The sequence below is a fragment of the Natator depressus genome, chromosome 13, assembly GCF_965152275.1.
Source record: "Natator depressus isolate rNatDep1 chromosome 13, rNatDep2.hap1, whole genome shotgun sequence".
In the NCBI taxonomy this organism is placed as follows: Eukaryota; Metazoa; Chordata; order Testudines; family Cheloniidae; genus Natator; species Natator depressus.
Window position 1 is genome coordinate 39,265,808 of NC_134246.1, and position 20,724 is coordinate 39,286,531.

The 20,724-nt window shown below is 50.4% G+C and overlaps 1 protein-coding gene across 1 annotated transcript in view; it reads right to left on the bottom strand.

Annotated features, from left to right (window-relative positions):
* The window catches only part of LOC141997153 (uncharacterized), a 42,850-nt gene extending 33,845 nt beyond the window's left edge, over positions 1–9,005 (bottom strand). Inside the window, exons 1-5 of the mRNA XM_074969437.1 lie at positions 8,960–9,005; positions 8,540–8,865; positions 3,602–3,817; positions 1,070–1,079; positions 671–976 (exon numbers count right to left, since the gene is read on the bottom strand). Of these exons, the coding sequence (XP_074825538.1) occupies positions 671–976; positions 1,070–1,079; positions 3,602–3,817; positions 8,540–8,865; positions 8,960–9,005 (904 nt within the window). The remainder of the gene's footprint in view (positions 1–670; positions 977–1,069; positions 1,080–3,601; positions 3,818–8,539; positions 8,866–8,959) is intronic.
* Between the last annotated feature and the right edge of the window lie 11,719 nt (positions 9,006–20,724).

Sequence of the window (20,724 nt, forward strand, 5' to 3'; positions counted from 1 at the left end):
GGTATCTCTGCACTGCTGAGAAGCCACTTCCCCTTTTGGTACCGGCCCTGCTGTGCTCTGGTCACTGTGCCTCTGGCGCAGTGACAGGTGGCGGTGTCCGCAGCTGGTTCTTTTTCGTTTGTTTGTTTGTTTGTTATAAAGGAAACAAATAAATATAAATAGTCATAAGTCAGGGCGAATCTCAGCTCTGCAGCGCGGGCCCCTGAGCAGCGGGCTGTGTGTGGGGGGGGGAAGGGTCCGGTTCACGGGGTCCCATGGGGCTGGGACCCGCTGGCGCTGGGAGAGAGTTGGGACTGCATCCCCTTCCCAGCAGTGACCAGCTCCAGGTAGCTGTGCGGGGACCAGAGGGAAATAGTCCCCGGCAGGTTTAGCCGGATGGAGAAGGGGCCAATGGCTCGTTGCTTCGCTCCCTGGAGATCCCCCGTTCACTCCCACGAGAAGAGCCGTTTGCGTGAGGCGAGCAGCGCTCCGCAATGCACTGGGAGGGGGGACGTAGTCAGGACATGAAAGAGTTAACTCGTGACGTCGGAGGTTTCAGTCCTGACGGCCCTTCCCCCTCCCGCGGCCCAGCCAGGAGAGTTTTGCTTGTGTCGTTGCTGCCCCCATGCGGCCGGCGCGGGAAGTCCCGCAGCTCTGGTTTTGGTATCAGCATCGACCGTTTTACTCTCACTGTGTCTCGCACAGTAATAGCGGGCGGTGTCCTCGGGCTTCAGGCCGGTCATCTGCAGATACAGCTCACTCTTGGCGTTATCCCTGGAGATGGTGAATCGCCCTTGAACAGCTGGGGAATACCATTGCTTGGATGCATCGCCCCTAATCTCAGCCACCCACTCCAGCCCCTTCCCGGGAGCCTGGCGGAGCCAGTGCATGTGGTAGCTGCTGAAGGTGAACCCGGAGGCTTTGCAGGAGAGGCGGAGAGAGTCTCCGGGCTTTTTCACATCCCCTCCGGACTCCACCAGTGTCTGGGACAGGACACCTGGGAATAAAGAGAGGTTGTTAATATCGACATAAAAGCAGAGGTAAGAAACTATTCTTCTAACTTTGTCAGTTATTCAGAGGAGGAAAATACCTTCCAAAGCCTGTGCAGCGAAAAATAAAAGGAGCAAAAATCGCATTTTCTCGGGTGCTGGAGGGGAAAGTTCTCAGGGGACTGGCTGGTCACTGCACAGACCCAGGGGGCTGCGGATTGTGTCTCCGGCTGCAGCCTGGGCAGGGAGAGGGACACATTTAAACAGGAAACTCTCGCCCTTATTTGCATGCCCCGCTCCTTATAAGAGACACACACTCTTACCCTTACTATTTTGAGTGATTAACTATCGGTGCAGACGGTCCCTTTCTCTGTGCTGTGCAGCCCCTGGGCGGCCGGGATACTGTTATCCCGGGGAGGACTAAAGTGATCTCTCACCCCTCAACACTATCTTATGGCCTGACAGAGCATGTTTCGGGTGGTTCAGTGCAGGACACCCCTTGTTCTTCATGCCCTTGGGATTAGAGGGTTGGAGAGAAAAATATTTGGCAGGAGAACGGGGGCGGTGCATGTGAGACTCTCTGGGTCCAAGAGGAAATTGAGGCACGCTTGTTTATAACAATGGAAGTCCTGGCAGTTAAAATTCAGGGGTTGCCTAATCTAGGATGGGACTTTCACGGAAGGATGAAGGGAGCACTGGGCTCTATGTTATTCAGTAGAAGCCGCGTTCTGGTCTCTCTCCATTCCGGGGTCTTTTTCTCCCTCGGCCTCAGCCTCTGCCTGCAATTGCAGTGACCCCGATCTTAGAGCCCTTGGTCACGTGACTGTCCCCATTGACCTGAGGACGAGCGCTGGGCTGAGTGATGTCATCAAGGGCTGAGGGGCGGGGTCTTTTATCTCCATGGTGAAATTATGAAATTGCAGAGATTTATTGTGGGTCGGGATGTCTCAGCAACACCCATTGGTACCAGCTGAGACTCAGGGCTTTGATTTACAGGTGTCAGTGGGGTGAAAAGAATCCCTCAGTCCCTTTGGAAAGTCGCAGCTGTGCCCATATTCCCAGGCTTTGTTAGTGGGGCTTAGTAAGGCGCCGGGTGATCTCTGCCCCACAGCCCCACCCGGACTCTGCATTGCCCATTTGCATGTCCCGGCGTCTGTCCCTCCTCTTTGAACCAGGGGCTGTGATAGTTCCCCGGCCTCACGGCGGCCTTGTGGGGATAAAGGCAATAGGCGCTTGTGAAGGGCGGAGACGCCAAGGCGAGGGGCCCCACACCGGTTATAATGTGCTAAAAATCACCCTCTGTGGCATTAATGCGCTAAATATCCCCTTTTGCTTAAATGGCTAGATCCTCACGGGTGTAAATCGAGAGTAACTCGAACCTAGTGAAAGCAGTTGTGTGACTTTACACTAGCTAAGGATTTGTCCCCATGAGGAATTCGCTCCATCCATTGGGTTTGATGCAAATCCCAATGGACACTCCAGCCCCTTCCCGGGGGCCAGACGGATCCATCCAATCCATGAGATAATTGCAGACGGTGAACCCGAAGGCTTCAGGTTTTTTCACAACCCCTCCGGACTCCACCAACAGGACCCGCAGCCTGGCCGCTGAAAATAGAGATTTCTTTAGACCCCTGATTCTATCACGCTCAGGAACCCGGAGGGGAGTACACTTTGCTCTTTAATAGTTACCTGGGAGAATTGACAGAGTGAGAATTAAGTTCAGCCAAACTCTCATCTTCCTGGGTTTTGTGTAAGAAATTCCGAGGGGAAGAGTGAAAGTGAGAGTGTGGAAAAACCTGCGCCTTCTTCTGGGAGGAGCTGCAGGGCCAGAGACTTGGCAGGATTTAAACATGGTGATTAGCTCTTGATTTGCATAGAGACCCCTTCATATAAGAGAGAGGTTCCTCTGGCTAAGCACCGTGAGCGGATAGATAGATAGATAGATAGATAGATAGATAGATAGGAAGGATGACTGTTGATGGATGGATAGATGGGGTGGGGGGTGTATGGGGAAACAAGGGAATGTTAAATAGCCGGTTTTACTGAGTGGTGCTCAGACGGTAAGGATGGATAATTGAATCCATAATGCGCCATGGTACTAGGCTCTCAGACTGTTTGGAGACCAGTTCATTGATGAGGTTAATCGGAGTGAGACAATGGACGGGGCAGGGAGTGGAATACTGTGTAACATCTTAAAACATGTCCCACACAGCTCTCTCGCGTTGACGAATAGGGGTTCAGTTCCCTTTATAGATGCCAGGGTTTGTGTTTTCACCTATGCTGCTTTCCATCCTCACACGTTTCAGAGAACTGAGAGGCGAACATGGGAATATCTGGAGTTCTCTTGTCAGATAATAATTCCTTTGAACTCAAACCAATGTCTGTAATAGAATATCTGGGACTGAGTGAATCCCCAACAGCCAGTGCGGGACACCTGGTTCCCGGTGCCTCCGCCTCCTGTGGATCTAGATCTGACTGTACAGCCGGGTTCATTTCCCCCATTTCAAACGGACGAAATTGCTTTCTCTTGTGAGCTCCCAGCGCCGCGGACTGGCAGCATCAAACGAGCCGGGACTTTCTCTGGTAACCGCCACAGGAGGTTTTCGTCTGAGCTCAGACCGGCTTCCCCTCACTGTGCAGGGGGTGTGTCTGGCACAGCGATAGCGGGCGGTGTCCTCGGGCTTCAGGCCGGTCAGCTGCAGACACAGCAGGTTGCTGGGATTGTCCCTGGAGATGGTGAATCGCTCTTTGGCTGCATCAGCCTCCCAAGTGCTAGTCCCACTGCCGCTGCTGATACGGGCGACCCACTCCAGTCCCTTCCCGAGAGCCTGACAGACCCACTCCATGAACTAATCCGTGAAGGGAACCCTCAGGCTTTGCGGGAGAGGCGGAGAGAGTCTCCGGGCTTTTTCACACCCCCTCCGGACTCCACAAGCTGCACCTGTGACGGGACACCTGCAAATAAGGACACGTCAGGCATCAGACGATTCTGCTGGAGAAGAAACCTGGGGATGCCCCGCTCTTGCTGGGGAGTAAATCACCTCTGAGCTCTGCCAGAGAGAGACGCCAACGTCTCGTGTCTCTGCCCGTGTCGGGTGTTCTCGGGAGATGACCGCTGCGGCTCAGGGCTGTGGCTTTTCAGTGCGAGGGTTGCAGGGCCTGGGGAATGGCAGAGTTTTACGCAGGGAGCTGAGTCACCGCGTTTGCATACACTGGCTTCTTGTAAGGGGCTGATAAGTTCATCCTCTGCTTGACTTGAAATCCCCAACTCAGAGCTCAAATAGGAGAGTGATTTATCCAGAGATCCGGCTCTGGCTGAGTGACTTTGTCTATAACACATTACCTGTTAATCTGATCTGCGAGATGGTAAATTGTTAAGATAACATCCTCAGCAGAGTGACAAGTATCAGAGGGGTAGCCATGTTAGTCTGTATCCACAAAACCAATGAGGAATTCTCTGGCAGCTTAAAAACTAAGGCTTTGTCTACACTATGAAATTACTCCGATTTCACAGAAGTTGATTTTTGGGAACAGATTGTATAAAGTCAAGTGCATGCACCCACACTAAGCACATTAATTCGGTGGCAGTACCATGGCAAGCGTGGACATTGGGAGCGGTGCACTGTGGGTAGCTATCCCACAGTTCCCATGGTCCCTGCTGCCCATTGGAATTCTGGGCTGAGCTCCCAATGCCTGATGGGGCCAAAAATTTGTCATGGATGGTTATGGGTAAATGTCATCAGTCAGCCCTCCCTCTGTGAAAGCAACGGCAGACAACCATTTTGCACCCTTTTCCCTGGATTGCCTGAGCAGACGCCATTGCATGGCAAGCATGGAGCCCGTTCAGCTCACCGCAGCAGTTATGACCATTGTAAACACCTCATGCATTATCGTGCAGTTTATGCAGAACCAGCACCTGAAAAACCAGGTGAGGAGGCAACAGAAGCACAGTGATGAGGACTTGAACACAGATTTCTCTAAAACCACGGTCCCTGGCAATTTGGAGATCATGGTGTTAATGGGGCAGGTTCATGCCATGGAAAGCTGGTTCTGGGCCCGGGAAACAAGCACAGATTAGTGGGACCGCATAGTGCTGCAGGTCCGGGATCATTCCCAGTGTGTCCAAAACATTTGCATGCGTAAGGGCCCTTCCATGGAACTTTGTGACTTGCTTTCCCTGGCCCTGAAGTGCCAGAATACTGAGATGAAAGCAGCCCTCACAGTTGAGAAGCAAGTGGCAATAGCCCTGTGGAAGCTTGCAATGCCAGACAGCTACCGGTCAGTCGGGAATCAATTTGGAGTGGGCAAATCTACTGTGGGGGTTGCTGTGATGCAAGTAGCCAAGGCAATCATTGAGCTGCTGCTATCAAAGGTAGTGACTCTGGGAAATGTGCAGGTCATACGAGATGGCTTTGCTGCAATGACAGGTTTCAGAGTAACAGCCGATTGTGTGACCAGAGAGATTGAAGTGTTCTCCGACTGGTTTATGAATGTTATAATTCTTGACATCTGATTTGTGTCCATTTATTCTTTTACGTAGAGACTGTCCAGTTTGACCAATGTACATGGCAGAGGGGCATTGCTGGCACATGATGGCATATATCACATTGGTGGATGTGCAATGTCAAGAATTATAACATTCATAAACCAGTCAGAAAACACTTCAATCTCTCTGGTCACACAATCAGAGACATGAAGGTCGCTATCTTACAACAAAAAAACTTCAAATCCAGACTCCAGCGAGAAACTGCTGAATTGGAATTCATTTGCAAATTGGATACTATTAATTTAGGCTTAAATAGAGACTGGGAGTGGCTAAGTCATTATGCCAGGTAGCCTATTTCCCCTTGTTTTTTCCTCCCCCCCCCCCCCAGACGTTCTGGTTAAACTTGGATTTATGCTGGAAATGGCCCACCTTGATTATCATGCACATTGTAGGGAGAGTGGTCACTTTGGATGAGCTATTACCAGCAGGAGAGTGAGTTTGTGTGTGTATGGGGGTGGGGGGGTGAGAAAACCTGGATTTGTGCTGGAAATGGCCCACCTTTATTATCATGCACATTGTAGGGAGAGTGGTCACTTTGGATCAGCTATTACCAGCAGGAGAGTGAGTTTGTGTGTGTGTGTTTTTTGGAAAAAAAAAAGGGGGGGGGGTGAGAACCTGTATTTGTGCTGGAAATGGCCCACCTTGATTTTCATGCACGTTGTAAGGAGAGTGGTCACTTTGGATAGGCTATTACCAGCAGGAGAGTGAGTTTGTGTGTGTGGTTTTTGGAGGGGGGTGAGGAGGTGAGAGAACCTGGATTTCTGCAGGAAATGGCCCACCTTGATTATCATACACATTGTGAAGAGAGTGGTCACTTTGGATGGGCTATTACCAGTGAGAGAGTGAGTTTGTCTGTGGGGGGGCAGAGGGTGAGAAAACCTGGATTTGTGCTGGAAATGGCACAACTTGATGATCACTTTAGATAAGCTATTACCAGCAGGAGAGTGGGGTGGGAGGAGGTATTGTTTCATGGTGTCTGTGTATATAATGTCTTCTGCAATTTCCACAGTATGCATCCGATGAAGTGAGCTGTAGCTCACGAAAGCTCATGCTCAAATAAATTGGTTAGTCTCTAAGGTGCCACAAGTCCTCCTTTTCTTTTTGCTGCAATGGGATTCCCTAACTGTGGTGGGGCGATAGACGGAACGCATATCCCTGTCTTGGGACCGGATCACCAACGCAGCCAGTACATAAACCGCCAGGGGTACTTTTCAATGGTGCTGCAAGCACTGGTGGATCACAAGGGACGTTTCACCAACATCAATGTGGGATGGCCGGGAAAGATTAATGACGCTTGCGTCTTCAGGAACTCTGGTCTGTTTAAATGGCTGCAGGAAGGGATTTACTTCCCAGACCAGAAAATAACTGTTGGGGATGTTGAAATGCCTATAGTTATCCTTGGGAACCCAGCCTTCTCTTAATGCCATGGCTCATGAAGCCATACACAGGCACCCTGGACAGTAGTCAGGAGCTGTTCAACTATTGGCTGAGCAAGTGCAGAATGGTGGTAGAGTGTGCATCTGGACGTTTAAAGCATCCCCCCACTGTTCCTCAGACGTTCTTGTCAACTGCTGGAAATGGCCCACCTTGATGATAACTACAAAAGGGTTTTTCCCGCTCTCCTGCTGGTAATAGATCACCTTAAGAGATCACTCTCGTTACAGTGTCTATGGTAACACCCATTGTTTCATGTTCTCTGTGTATATAAATCTCCCCACTGTATTTTCCACTGCATGCATCCGATGAAGTGAGCTGTAGCTCACGAAAGCTGATGCTCAAATAAATTGGTTAGTCTCGAAGGTGCCACAAGTCCTCCTTTTCTTTTATCAGTATGAATGGCGACGGGTACAATATTCTCCTGTCTCTACAATACAACGACTGAGAGAAATTACCTTTCCAAGCCACTGCAATGAAAAGCAAATGCAGCCAAACTCTCATTTTGCCTGGTGTTGGAGGGGAAAGTTATCTGGGGGGCCGAGGTTTGGCTGGTATCTGCACAGACTGATTGTCTCTTGGAGTGCAGTGTAGGCATGGAGAGAGAAAGAGAGATTTAAGCAGGAAATTGTCACCTCTATTTCCATGTTTACCCTTATAAGTTTCAGAGGGGTAGCCGTGTTAATCTGTTTCAGCAAAAACAAGGAGGAGTCTTGTGGCATCTTAAAGACAAACCAATTTATTTGGGCATAAGCTTTCGTGGGCTGGAGCCCTCTTCGTCAGATGCTCCAGCCCACGAAAGCTTATGCCCAAATAAATTTGTCTTTAAGGTGCCACAGGACTCCTCGTTGTTTTTATCCTTATAAGAGACTCAAATTCCTTCCCTTGGTGATGTGAATTACTTCCACTCGTGTTCACAGAACAGTCTGGATGTCTCACAGAGCGCTGGGTTCCTCATTTCACTTTTGGATAAGGAAGACATGGATACCTTTTAAAACAACTCTTCCCCCGGCTTGTATTAAGGGCCTGTTCCTAGTCAACTTAGGTGATGGTGGAAGATTCGTTTCTGCAGCCCCTCCCCTCCCCCCACCTCGCGAGCAGTGGGGCTGTGCAACGGCCGGCCACTGGGGGGGGGGGGGTCAGTGACTCGGGTCGGGTCACAGGGTCCCACTGGGCTGAGACACTCTCAGACTGGTGAAAATTCACCAGGGCGCAGAGCGACGGCTGGGAGTCAATTCCCTGCCCAGCCCCCTTCCCCGCCAGGTCCGGCTCTGCTGAAAAGTGCAGGGAACGGAGGGGAATGTGCCTTGGGAAGTTCAGACGGAGATCGGGGGCCAAATGCTGCTTTCTTCACTCTCTGGAAGCCTCCCATCCGCCTCAGCGAGGCTTCTGGCTTGAAGAGAGCAAGTAGCGCTCCGAGAAGGGTCTGCAGGGGGCTGCATCTCCCTCTGGAGCTGTGCAGTGAAAAAGTGACGGCGAAGGTTTTAGGTTTTTTCACCCCGTTTGTTCTTTCTCACGATTGTGGCCCAATGCTGTGTGTCGAAGGGGAGAAATGGGATTTCTTCCGCTCTGGTTTTTGTATGAGCACTACTCGGTTTCCTCTCCCTGTGCGTCTGGCACAGTGATACCGGGCGGTGTCCTCGGCTCCCAGGCCGGTCATTTGCAGGCACACCAGGCTGTTGGAATTGTCCCTGGAGATGGTGAATCGCCCTTGAACAGCCGGGGAATACCACTGGCTCGATGCAGCCTCGTTAATTTCAGCCACCCACTCCAGCCCCTTCCCGGGAGCCTGTCGGACCCAGTGCATAAGGTAGCTGCTGAAGGTGAAGCCGGAGGCTTTGCAGGAGAGGCGGAGAGAGTCTCCGGGCTTCTTCACACCCCCTCCGGACTCCACCAGCTGCACCTGCGAACGGGCACCTGGGAATAAAGATGAATTAAGGGGAACATGAGTATCTAGGGCAACAGAATAACAATCTCCTGACTATCCAACACGCGGGAAGGGAGAAAATACTTTCACACGCTGCTGCAATGAGAACAAGATATAACCAAAGTCTCATTGTCCCTGTGTTTGGAGAGGAGAGTTTTCAGGGGGGTTGTCCGGTGAGTGGCCAGAGACAGAGGCTGCAGTTTGTCTGTCCGGGTGCAGGCTTGGAAGTGAGAGAGACAGCTTTAAACAGGAAACTCTCCCCCCCTATTTGCATATCTCCCTTCTTATAAGAGACTCCAATTATTTCCTAGAGCGAACTCAGTTTCTTTTGTGTGGCTGAGAGAAGAGCTGGCTATTTATCTCTGGGGTAACACTCTTCTCCCAGTCGGGGTGCCAGCACCACTGGATTTGAGCTTCCTGTGTGACCATCAAGAGCCCAGTTCTCATCTTCTTTCTCCTCTCCCTAACTTCCACATTTAACCCTAACTCTAAGGATAAACCCGAACATTAACCTTTATATTGCTATGAACCTGAGAGCTCAATGAATACCTTAGTTGTATCCCTAAATCCTGTCTTTACCCCTCAACGTAATTCTAACCCTAAATGTAAATTCTAATCCTGACTTTTATACTAGCCCTCATCCTCCATCCTTACCTTGTCACTAAAAGTAAAGCCTGACCTTAAACCGAACGACAAAGTCGAACCAATATTTAACACTTAACTGAACACAAACCAAAATTTGTACAAGATCCCTAATTCTAAGGGTAACAAATACCCTTAATTTTTAACATTGGCCATAATCTTAACTGTAATACTAAATCTGGCCCTAATATTAAACATGATGTGTCACGCTAACTTTTAAGTGACATGCATCCGACGAAGTGGGTATTCACCCATGAAAGCTCATGCTGTTAGTCTATAAGGTGCCACAGGACTCTTTGCTGCTTTTACAGATCCAGACTAACACGGCTACCCCTCTGATGCTTAAGATTTAAGTGTAACTTGCAACACAAATTAATACCTTATCTTTTAAGTCTAAACTCTAAATTTAACCCTATTAGAACTCTTAAACCACAACTAGAACCCTAAATCTAGAGTGTATCTTAACCCTAAATTTAATTTGGGGTGGGACTTTCGCAGAAGGATTCCACTTCATATCGCTAAATTCAGTGCCTTGCATGGTGACAAGTATCAGAGGGGGAGCCGTATTAGTCTGGATCTGCAAAAACAAGGAGGAGTCAGATGGCATTTTAAAGACTAACAGATTTATTTGGGCATAAGCTTTCCTGGGCAAAAAACCCACTGTCTCTGAAGAAGTGGGTTTTTTGCCCACAAAAGTTGGTTAGTCTTTAAGGTGCCACCAGACTCCTCCTTGTTTTTGTGGATACAGACTAACACTGCTCCCCCTCTCATACAGAAGGATTAGGCTCTATCTTATTCTGTGGGAGCCCCATTCTGTGTCTTTCCTGCCTCCGACCTCTCCCCAATCCACGCCCACTTCTCCCTCTGCCTCAGTCTCTCTCTGAGCGGTTCCAAGGATGCTATCGTCGAACCCTTGGTCACGTGACTATCCCCACTGACCTGAGAGTGAGCACTGGGCTCAGAGGCCCCTGGGCAATTGCCCCCTTAGCCACCGCCTGTCAGCGGGCCTGGCAGAGACCACTCAGTCCCTACTGGAAATATAGCGCAGGCCTGGGATTTTCAAAGGGGCCTCATGGCTAAAGGAACCCACCTCATATTTCGCAATCACAGTCCAGAATTTCTTCTGCTGTCCAAGGGGGAGGTAAAGATCCAGCTATTTAACACAGTAACCGTGGATAGGCTGCTCTTAATTACAGGAAACTACCAACCGTTGGCGCTGAATGCAGTGGGCTAGTAAGTGTACAGGGAGAGCAGGAAGGTGAGGTATCTCGACTTTTTTTCTGTGAACTGGATACCAAGAAACACCTTTCCAATATCTGTTCTTGCCTGTGTTTGAAAATGTGGGGAGGTGAGAATGCAGAAAGCATGGCAGAGAGGGGCAAGTTCCCTGTTGTGCTGTCAAACCCTGACAGAAATTAAAGACATTTCCCTGACTGAGACGAGGAGAGTCATGTCCGCTTCAGGGGTATCAGGGCTGGGCCTGTAGACAGAGCATATGCCATTTAGCACGCTGCTGGGGCAACGCCCAAGGCCGAGAGCCTGTTAAACCCTTGAGGAGTTCAAATATTTTCCACTCCTTTTTTCTCCAGTAGTGGGTCTAGCTCAGTGGTGGGCAAACTATGGCCTGGGGGGCACATCCGGCCCTCCAGATGTTTTAATCTGGCCCTTGAGCTCCCACTGGGAAGCAGGGCCTGGGGCTTGCCCAACTCCATGCGGCTCCTGGAAGCAGCGGCATGGCCCCCCTCCGGCTCCTACATGTAGGTGCATCCAGGGGGCTCCACATGCTGCCCCTGCCCCAGGCGCTGCCCTGCAGCTCCCATTGGCCAGGAACCATGGCCAACAGGAGCTATAGGGGCTGTTCCTGCAGATGGGGCAGTGCGCAGAGCTGCCTGGCTGCGCCTCAGCATAGGAGTGAGAGCGGGGATGTGCCGCTATTTCTGGGAGCTGCTTGAGGTAAGTGCCACCTGGAGCCTGCACCCCTGAGCCTCCTGTACCCCAACCTCCTGCCCCAGCCCTGGTTCCTCTCCCACCCTCTGAACCCTTCCATCCCAGCTCCACCCCAAAGCCCGCAGCCCTAGACAGAGCCCTCACCCCCTCCCGCACCCAACCCCCAATTCCATGAGCATGCATGTCCCACCATACAATTTCCATACCCAGATGTGTCCCTCAGGCCAAAAAGTGTGCCCACCCCTGGTCTAGCTCCTACTTTTGGATCCTCACACCAAGACGTGAGATCATAAGACCAGAAGAAAGGTGATACTGCGTCAGACCAATGGTCCATCCAGCCCAGTGTCCTGTCTTCTGACAGTGGCCAATGCCAGGAGCTTCAGAGGGAAGGGCCGACAAAGGCAATAATCAAATCATCTTCTGGGAAGGAGTTTTATCTGTTATGGGGGGGGGGGGCTGCAAATAATGGTGAGAGTTTCCTGTTTAAATCTTTCTCTGCAGGGCTGCACCCTGAGAAAATCCGCAGTCCCCTGAGTCTGTGCAGTTACCAATCGATCCACCAGAGACCTTTCCCCTCCGACGCCAGGGGAAATGAATCTTTGGCTCCATTTAGGTTTCGTTGCAGCCGCTTTAGAAGGTATTTTCTCCCCCTGGCTGTATGGATAAGAGACTCAACGGAATGTTGTGTTGTTGGCAATTCACACGGACATGATTTTATTTTGCGTTTATTCCCTGGTGTCCTGTCACACGTTCAGCTGGTGGAGTCGGGAGGGGATGTGGAAAAGCCCGGAGAATCCCTCAGACTGACCTGTACAACCTCAGGTTTCAACATAGAGAGATACTGAATTAATTGGGTCTGTCAGGGCGGCTCCGGGTCAGGGGCTACGGTGGCTATCACCAATTAGTGGAGCAACCACCTACTACGGACAGTCAGTGAAAGGTCCGCTGGCATAAATAGGGGTCGCTGCTGTGTGGACTCCAGCGGGTCTGTGGTCGCGGATTCCAGCTGTGGATCTGCTCTCACCGTGTAAGGTCCTTCTTAAGGCCACAACAACCAAACCCTTGTGAAATCAGAGGCGAGAGTTTCATGGTTCCCAAGGGCTGTAGATCGGCCCCATCACCCGTTTCGGCTCTCTGAGGCGACAGCCACTGTCCAGTGAGTCTGAGATGGTAGCGGCCGGGAGGAGAGTGAACGTGCCCCGCCTGCCCCGGGGGAGGGCGGCTTTTATCACAGGAATCCCCGCTGGGCAGGGTTTACGGGGGAATCCGATGGTCTCTGCACTGCAGGCCCCAGTGCGGCTGTGCGCAGCAAGGGGTGACATTGCCAGGGAACTACAGCAGTTCCCCCATCCCCGACACACACACACACACAGACACACACACAGACACACACACACACACACACAAACACTGAGCCCGGGTCCTGCCCGTGCCGCAGGCTGTTTGCTTTGTGGAGCTGCTGCCCCCAGGCGGCGCACGGGAGAATCTGCAGCCCGGGTTTTTGTGTTAGTAGCAAGAGGTCTCGCTCCACCGTGCCTTTTCTTGCCCAGGAATACAACAAGGTCCTGTCCTCGGGCTTCAGGCCGGTCATTTGCAGATACAGCTCACTCTTGGAGTTATCTCTGGAGATGGAGAATCGCCCTTTCACTGCATCTGAGTAATAACTTTCGCTTCCGTCAGTGTAAATGAGGGAGACCCACTCCAGCTCTTTCCCGGGAGCCTGCAGGATCCACTGCATCTGGTAGCTGCTGAAGGTGAACCCGGAGGCTTTGCAGGAGAGGCGGAGAGAGTCTCCGGGCTTCTTCACATCCCCTCCGGACTCCACCAGCTGCACGTGGGACCGGTCACCTGCAAATAATGATACACTCTGACATCATAAGAAGAGGTTTAACAAACCTGCCTCTGAAATGTGTTTATAGTGAGAAAATACCTTCCAAGGCTGCTACAAGAAAAACTAAGTCCCATTTTCCCTTGTCTTTGAGGGGGAAAGTTCTTAGAGAGACACACGGTAGCTGGACAGACACAAGGGACTGCGGATTGTCTCTCCGGGTGAAGCCTGGGCAGAGAGAGAGACAGGGTTTAAACAGGAAACTGACACCCATATTTGCACACCCCGCTCCTTTTTAGAAGCATAGACTCCTTCCCTGGCTGAGATTGCTATCTGAGTCAAGAGAAGGAGCAAAACCAGTCACCAAAGAAATAAGGACTGGCAGAGATTCGAATCCCTGTAGGGTTTGGTAGGTTCTCAGCTTTGGTATTGCCCCAGCTGCCTTCAGAAAACCTGCCCGGTGCTGGCTGTCTCTACATGGGTCACCCTGCTATCCCTTTTATCTACCCGTCTCCCACCATCGTGATGAGAGAGTGGTTGAAATTTCTGCCAGGATTGGTTCCTATGGACAGGATCGAGCCCTGCTCTGACATTCTTCCTGCCTTTCCGCTTCGCCACATTATGAGCCACAGGAGAGAATTGATATTTGAATGGTGGTTCCTGTTACCTATTGCCCAGGAGGAATAATAATAACGAGAATAATAACCAAAGAAAATGGAGAGACCGCTCCCTGCTCCCATCCTGAAATCCCCTTATATTTATGTTATGTTGTTTTTTAAAAGCCCATATTTAATATTAGTGATTGTGTGTGTAATATTCCACTATTGCATACCAAGGTACAGAAAAGAGCAACAAAAATTAGGGGTATGGAAGAGGTTCCATATGAGGACAAATTAACAAAACTGGGGCTGGAAAAAGAGACGACTAAGTGGGGGAGATGAGAGAGCTCTATAAAATCCTGCCTGGTGCGGAGAAAGTAACGAGGGAAGTGTTATTTACTCCTTCTCAGAACACAAGAACTAGGGGTCACCAAATAAAATTAATAGGCAGCAGGTGTAAAACAGACAAAAGGAAGTATTTCTTCACACAACACACAGTCAACCTCTGGAACTCTTTGCCAGAGGATGTTGTGAAGGCCAAAATATGAAAGGGTTCAAAAAATAACTAGGTAAGTTAATGGAGGATAGGTCCATCCATGGCTGTTAGCCAGGTATCCTTAGCGTCTGTTTGCCAGAAGCTGGAACTGAGTGACAGAGGATGAATCACTTGATTGCCTGATCTGTTCAATCCTTTGGGGGCACCAGGCCTTAGCCACTGTGAGAAGACAGGATATTGGACTCGGTGGGTCTGACCCAGTAGGGCCGTTCTTATGTTCTTCTGGTGCATGAGCTGGGAACAGAGAGACTCAGACGGAAAATTGAAAGTCCATATAGCTGCAGCACCAGATAATAACTCCAGCCCTCTCCTCTCTAGACTCTGATCCTAGTGACCTTTAACCCTTCACCAACATTGGGGCTGTCCTAGTACCTTGGCAGCAGCCTCTCCATAAGTGATTCCACTTGACACCCAGTTGCGCTGCATCCCAGAATCCCTAGGCGCGTGACTCTCCCCTGTGCCAGCACTGGGCAGATTCAGGTAAGTGAGGGCGGAGGTGTGGGGTCCTTTATCTCTATGGTTACTGCATTAAATCGTGGAAACATATTGTGGGCTGGATCTTTAATTCCGCCCTTTTACAAGGCAGAGATCCTGGGCTGTGAACCTGAGATCTGAGGTGGGTGAATAAATCCATGATGCCCCTTTAAAAAATCCCAGCCCTGCCCAACATTTCGGGTTGGAGCTGAGTAGGGTTTATCCAGGAGCTGAATGATCCCTGGCCCGCCGGCCCATCCGGATTTTGTGTAGCAATGGGGGCCATAGCCAGTGAATTGTAAGGTGAAAACCTGATGTCAGGCTCTTATTCATTTTGGTGTCCCTCTCATTCTCGTGCCCCGGGGTGAATTGTTTGTGGATCTGTTGTCTCCACGCGTCGCACCGGAGAATGAGATTCTGCAGCTGGGGCTTTTCTATTAACATTCATCGGTCTCGTTTCACTGTGTCTCCAGCACAACGATACCGGGCGGTGTCCTCGGGTCTCAGGCCTGTCATTAGCAAGTACAGCAGGCTGCTGGAGGTGTCTCTGGAGACGGTGAAGGGACCCCGGGCTGAAGCGGGGTAATATGTGCTGTCCCCCCCCCCCCCCCGCTAATTACCGAGACCCACTCCAGCCCCTTCCCAGGAGCCTGGCGGACCCAGTCCATCCAGTGGCTGCTGAAGGTGAAGCCGGAGGCTTTGCGGGAGAGGCGGAGAGAGGCTCCGGGCTTTTTCACACCCCCTCCGGACTCCACCAGCTGCACCTGCGACCGGGCACCTGCAAATCAAGGCACGTTAAGAATCAGGAGATTGTGGCGGAGAAGAAATCTCAGGAACCTCCGCTGTTGTCGGGGAGAAAATCACTTCTGAGCCCTGCGGGAGTGAGGAAGAGATGGAGCCAAAATCGCATTTCTCTGCCTGGGTCCGGAATCTCCAGGGATTAACTCTTTCACTGCTCGGCCCCCAAAGTCTCTGGCTTCTCAGTGCGAGAGCTGCAGGGTCTGGGGAAGGGCAGGTTTTAAGCAGGGAGCTAAGCAACCCTATTTCCATATCCTGCTCTCAGTCAGGGGCTGACACTGGTCACCTGACCAACTGGGCTTCTGCCCCTCCCTGTTCTGTGTATCAGCTGATGTCGACTCTAGAAATGGGAGGTGAAACTTGTCCCTATTCTGAAAGTGTAGGATGCGCTGAACATCAGAAGAGGCCCACAGCCCATCTGCTTTGCAGAGATTAAAATGGACCACGTGGAGTAGAGCAGGGGAGAATCCGGATTGTTCATCTCTACGCATCCGCATGGGTTTGGGAAATTCCTCTGGGTGAACTCTGTCTTGTCTTTGGAGGGGACGGTGTAACTGAGGCAGCCGAGTGCACGTCTCAAAGTGGATCTCAGTAAACATTTATTTTGTCATGAATTGGTTCTATGAGGGTGAATCTGGGGTACAGAAGCAGAGAAGGCAACACCTTAGGGGAAATGCGGTAAAACCAGAGAAGTTGGGTCTTGTAAAGATGACAGGAGAGGGCCTGTGATATATTAAAAGGACAGGTCATGGTGAGGGGGGGCTCATTAGGGGCTCAGGCCTTTGTGCTGGGCTCTCGGCACGGGGATGAATTTCACCCACAGAGATTTATCAATGGGCTGAAGGGGAAGAGATTTAGCCCGCTCAGCACCGTGCAGGCCGAGGGCCAGAGTGAGGTGTTGTCTGTTTGCTCTCAATCAATGTGTCCTTGAGCCATTGACTCCGACTTTGTCCTCCAGGAAACAGAAGGCCTGGGCTCTGTTCCCTAGCTCATGACAGTCGGGCTCTAGGATCTACAACAGGCCCTGGTAAAAAGACTCCTTGTTTATTTCCCCAGCCACGGGAGGGAAGAATAAGCTGGTTGCTACAGCGTGAGTCTAGGTATGAATAGTCCTGGGGTCTTTCCATTCACTTCTGAGCAGAACGAGAGACAAATTGGAAGAGCAGGGCCGTGGGAGTCAGGACTCCTGGGTTCCATTCTCAATCTTGGTGTCTCTGATTCAGTGTGTGACTTGGGATGATACGGGGTTTAATTCAGGAGGGCTTGTAACTTTCAGGGGAATCCGCAAGAAGCAAACACCTAACGAAGCAGAGAGCGCGCGGTGCTGGCAGCTGCTGCTCCCGGCGGCTCTCACAGGCAGGCTGGCTCTCCGCACGGTCAGTTTTAGTGCGGGCTCTGATCGGTTTCCCCTCACTGTGTGTCTGTCTCTGGCACAGTGATACACCGAGGTGTCTGCGGGCTGCAGGCCGGTCAGCCGCAGGACCACTTGGCTTTTGGAGGTGTCTCTGGTGATGGTGAGGCGACTTTTGAAAGCATCGTTAGAGTTATTGCTTCCACCACCCCAGATCCCTCCCATCCATTCCAGCCCCTTCCCCCCTGGCTGGCGAACCCACTGCACCCCGTCGCTAGTGAGAGAGAATCCGGACACGGTGCAGGTCAGTCTGAGGGTCTCCCCGGGCTTCTTGATTCCCCCACCGGACTCTACCAGGCTGATCTGGGAATAGACACCTGCAGAGGGGGAAATAAAGGGGAAATATTACAGTGATTCCCAGGGCTCAGTTATTAGGGAAGATGCGGTATCGGGCGCCCAGCGGCAGCGCAGATCCCGCCCGTACCCGCGGGGAGCAGCAGGAGGAAGGCGATGGCCAGGCTGGGGGTCATGTCTGCGGCTGGCGGCTCGTTCCCCAGGCGGGATGAGAAGCTGAAGCCCGGCGCTGGCTCTGTGCGGGTAAGCGGCCTGCGGCTGGGCTATGAACCGGGCCCCGGGGAGCTCATTTGCATGGGCCAGGGGGTGGGGACAATATAACGGGGGGACACAGGTGGCGTGTGACGCAGCATCGCGTTGTTCAGTCTCCTGGCAGGTGGACTCCAGGGTCCCGCTGTCACACGGAATGTTCCCTTCTGCTCTGTCTTCTGCCCGCCATGAAATCAGTGAATAGAGAAAGTTACCCAGGGCCGGATTAAGGTGTAAACTAACCAAGCTACAGTTTAGGGTTTTGCAATACGAGGGGCCTCTAAAAGGAAAAAAAAACTGAATCTATTTGAATTTTTTTTCAAAGTTGGTTGATAAATAAAGGAGATAGAGGGGAAAAGATTCTCTTTACAGACATTTTCGTTGAAATATGACAAAAATATACACATCTGGCTACACAAATACCCTTAGCCTAGCCTTACCCTTCACAAATTGTTCATTACTGGCAGGCGAGAGGCCAGGGCTGAGAAAAAAAACGATAATTGCACTTGTAAAATTAGTATTTCTATGAGTAAGCCTGCTCTCAGCTTCCGAAAGCAGCGTTTTGTTGGCCAGCTGCTACTGGTAAAATCCTGAGTGTGTCTTCAGAACTTATTTCAATAAATACATAATCTCACTGCCAATAAAATCAGGAATAATGTGAGGTCGGAGACAGCAGTGTCCTTAAGCAATCCTGCCAAGCTCATACCCGTATTGGACTCTCCTAGGAGTGACATCATGCCTAGCGTCCCCCTTAGCTGGTAATAGCCACAACGCCACCATCTTTTGTGTAGCACTGAGGCACGCTCCAGCCTTCACTCCTGTTTTTCTTCATTTTCTTCAATGTTCGTGTGTTCTTTCTTCTTTTGATCTGTACATACACACAATCGTGCATTTTAGTGCACACACCGCTTTCTGCTTTCATGCGCTATCCATGTTTCACATGATTGAGTTTGCAGGTGATTTCCCTACGCCCCTCTAGGGGAGGTGTACAGCCCCCCCCCCCGAATTTCCCCAACACCCCCAACCCCCGCCAGTTTTGTGAACTAGTTACATGCCAATTTAGTGACTGTTTGCGATCCTAGCACCTGTACTTCGCCTGTGTTGATTGAGGGCATCAAGAGAGAGGGTGGGGACAGGTGTTTTCCTTGGTGGTCTGGCTGAGTCACAAGTACGATTTGACCTGCCCCTCTCCACTGTTTAAAGACAGAGCTGATTAGGCTTCATAAATTGTCTTTTGTTTTGTTAAGTCAGCACTACAGCTGAAATCACTGAGAATCAGGTCTAAGTGCTCAGACCTGCTGTGGGACAGTGTTTCTGTGGAAGAGAGGGCCCAGCCTGCACCAGCAGCGAGGTTCCCCCACTGAGAGCTCAGCTGAAATCACTGAGAGCTGGTGGAACCTCAAGAGACCCACTCGCAGAGGTCACAGTGGCAGGTGGCAGCAGAAGGTGACGGCGCAGGGCCATTGGCAACAGAGTGGTGGAGTGAACGGTGGCACAACAAACAGCAGTGGCCAGAGCGAACAGTGAGCAGCTGGAGGAACGAGCAAGGTGCCTTCTTGCCCCCCACCTGGGAAATGAACTCACGTGAAAGCACCTCTGAACTCTGAGTCTCCACTGACCAAGGACAATAGCGGTGAGTGGGGTGCGGTGGAGGGAAAAGCGAGGGGCACGTTAAATAAACATTTGGGTGTTGGACTATATTTTGGTGACTTTGCTCCAGAATGCTAGATTTGTGACTGTGAATGGAAACTTATATACATATGTTTCCTAGTAGACCAAGATTTTAAAAATGCATTATTTGCCAAGGTTGTTATCTCACATCGTTGCTATCTTGAGAGGTCATTATGTTGGGGAGTTTCTGTACTAAACATGTTTATTATTACAATTAATTTTTTATATAAGAATGGTCATACTGGGTCAGACCAGTGGTCCATATAGCCCAGTATCCTGTCTTCCGAGAGTGGTCAAGGCCAGGTGCTTCAGAGGGAATGAACAGAACAGGTCATCATCAAGCGGTCCATCCCCTGTTGCCCATTCCCAGCTTCTGGCAAACAGGCTAGGGACACTCAGAGCATGGTGTTGCATCCCTCCCCAACAAGGCTAATAGCCACTGATGGACCTATTCTCCAGGAATTTATTGAGTTCTTTTTCTGATCCTTTAATAGTTTTGGTCTTCACAGCATCCCCTGGCAAAGAGTTCCACAGGCTGGCTTTATGCTGTGTGAAGAAGTGCTTCCTTTTGTTTTTTTAAAACCTGCTGCCTATTAATTTCATTGGATGCCTGCTAGTTCTTGTGTTATGTGAAGGATTAAATAACATTTCCTTATTCACTTTCTTCACACCAGTCAAGATTTCATAGACCTCTAACAAACCCCCACCTTGGTGTCTCTTTTCTAAGATGAAAATTCCCAGTCATTTTAATCTCTCCTCCTGTTTCATACCCCTAGTCCTTTTAGTTGCTCATCTCTGTACCTTTTCCAATTCCAGTATATCTTTTTGGGGATGGGGTGACCAGAGCTGCACACAGTATTCAAGGTGTGCATGTACCATGGATTTATAGAGAGGCAATATGGTATTTTCTGTCTTATTATCTATCCCTTTCTTAATGATTCCCAACATTCTCTTTGCTTTGTTAACTGCTGCTGTACATTGAGTGGATGTTTTCAGAGAACTATCCACAATGACTCCAACATCTCTGTCTTGAGTGTTAACAGCTAATTTAGACCCCATCATTTTGTATGTATAGCTGAGATTATGTTTTCCAATGTACATTACTTTGCATTTATCAACATTGAATTTCATCTGCCATTTTGTTGCCCAGTCACCCAGTTTTGTGAGATCCCTTTGTAACTCTTCTCAGTCTGCTTTGGACTTAAAAATCTTGAATAGATTTGTATCATCTGCAAATTTTGCCACCTCACGGTTTACCCATTTTCCCAGATCATTTATGAATATGTTGAACAGTAATGGTCCCAGTACCGACCCCTCAGGGATACCACTATTCATCTCTCTCCATTCTGACAACTGATCATTTATTCCTACCCTTTGCTT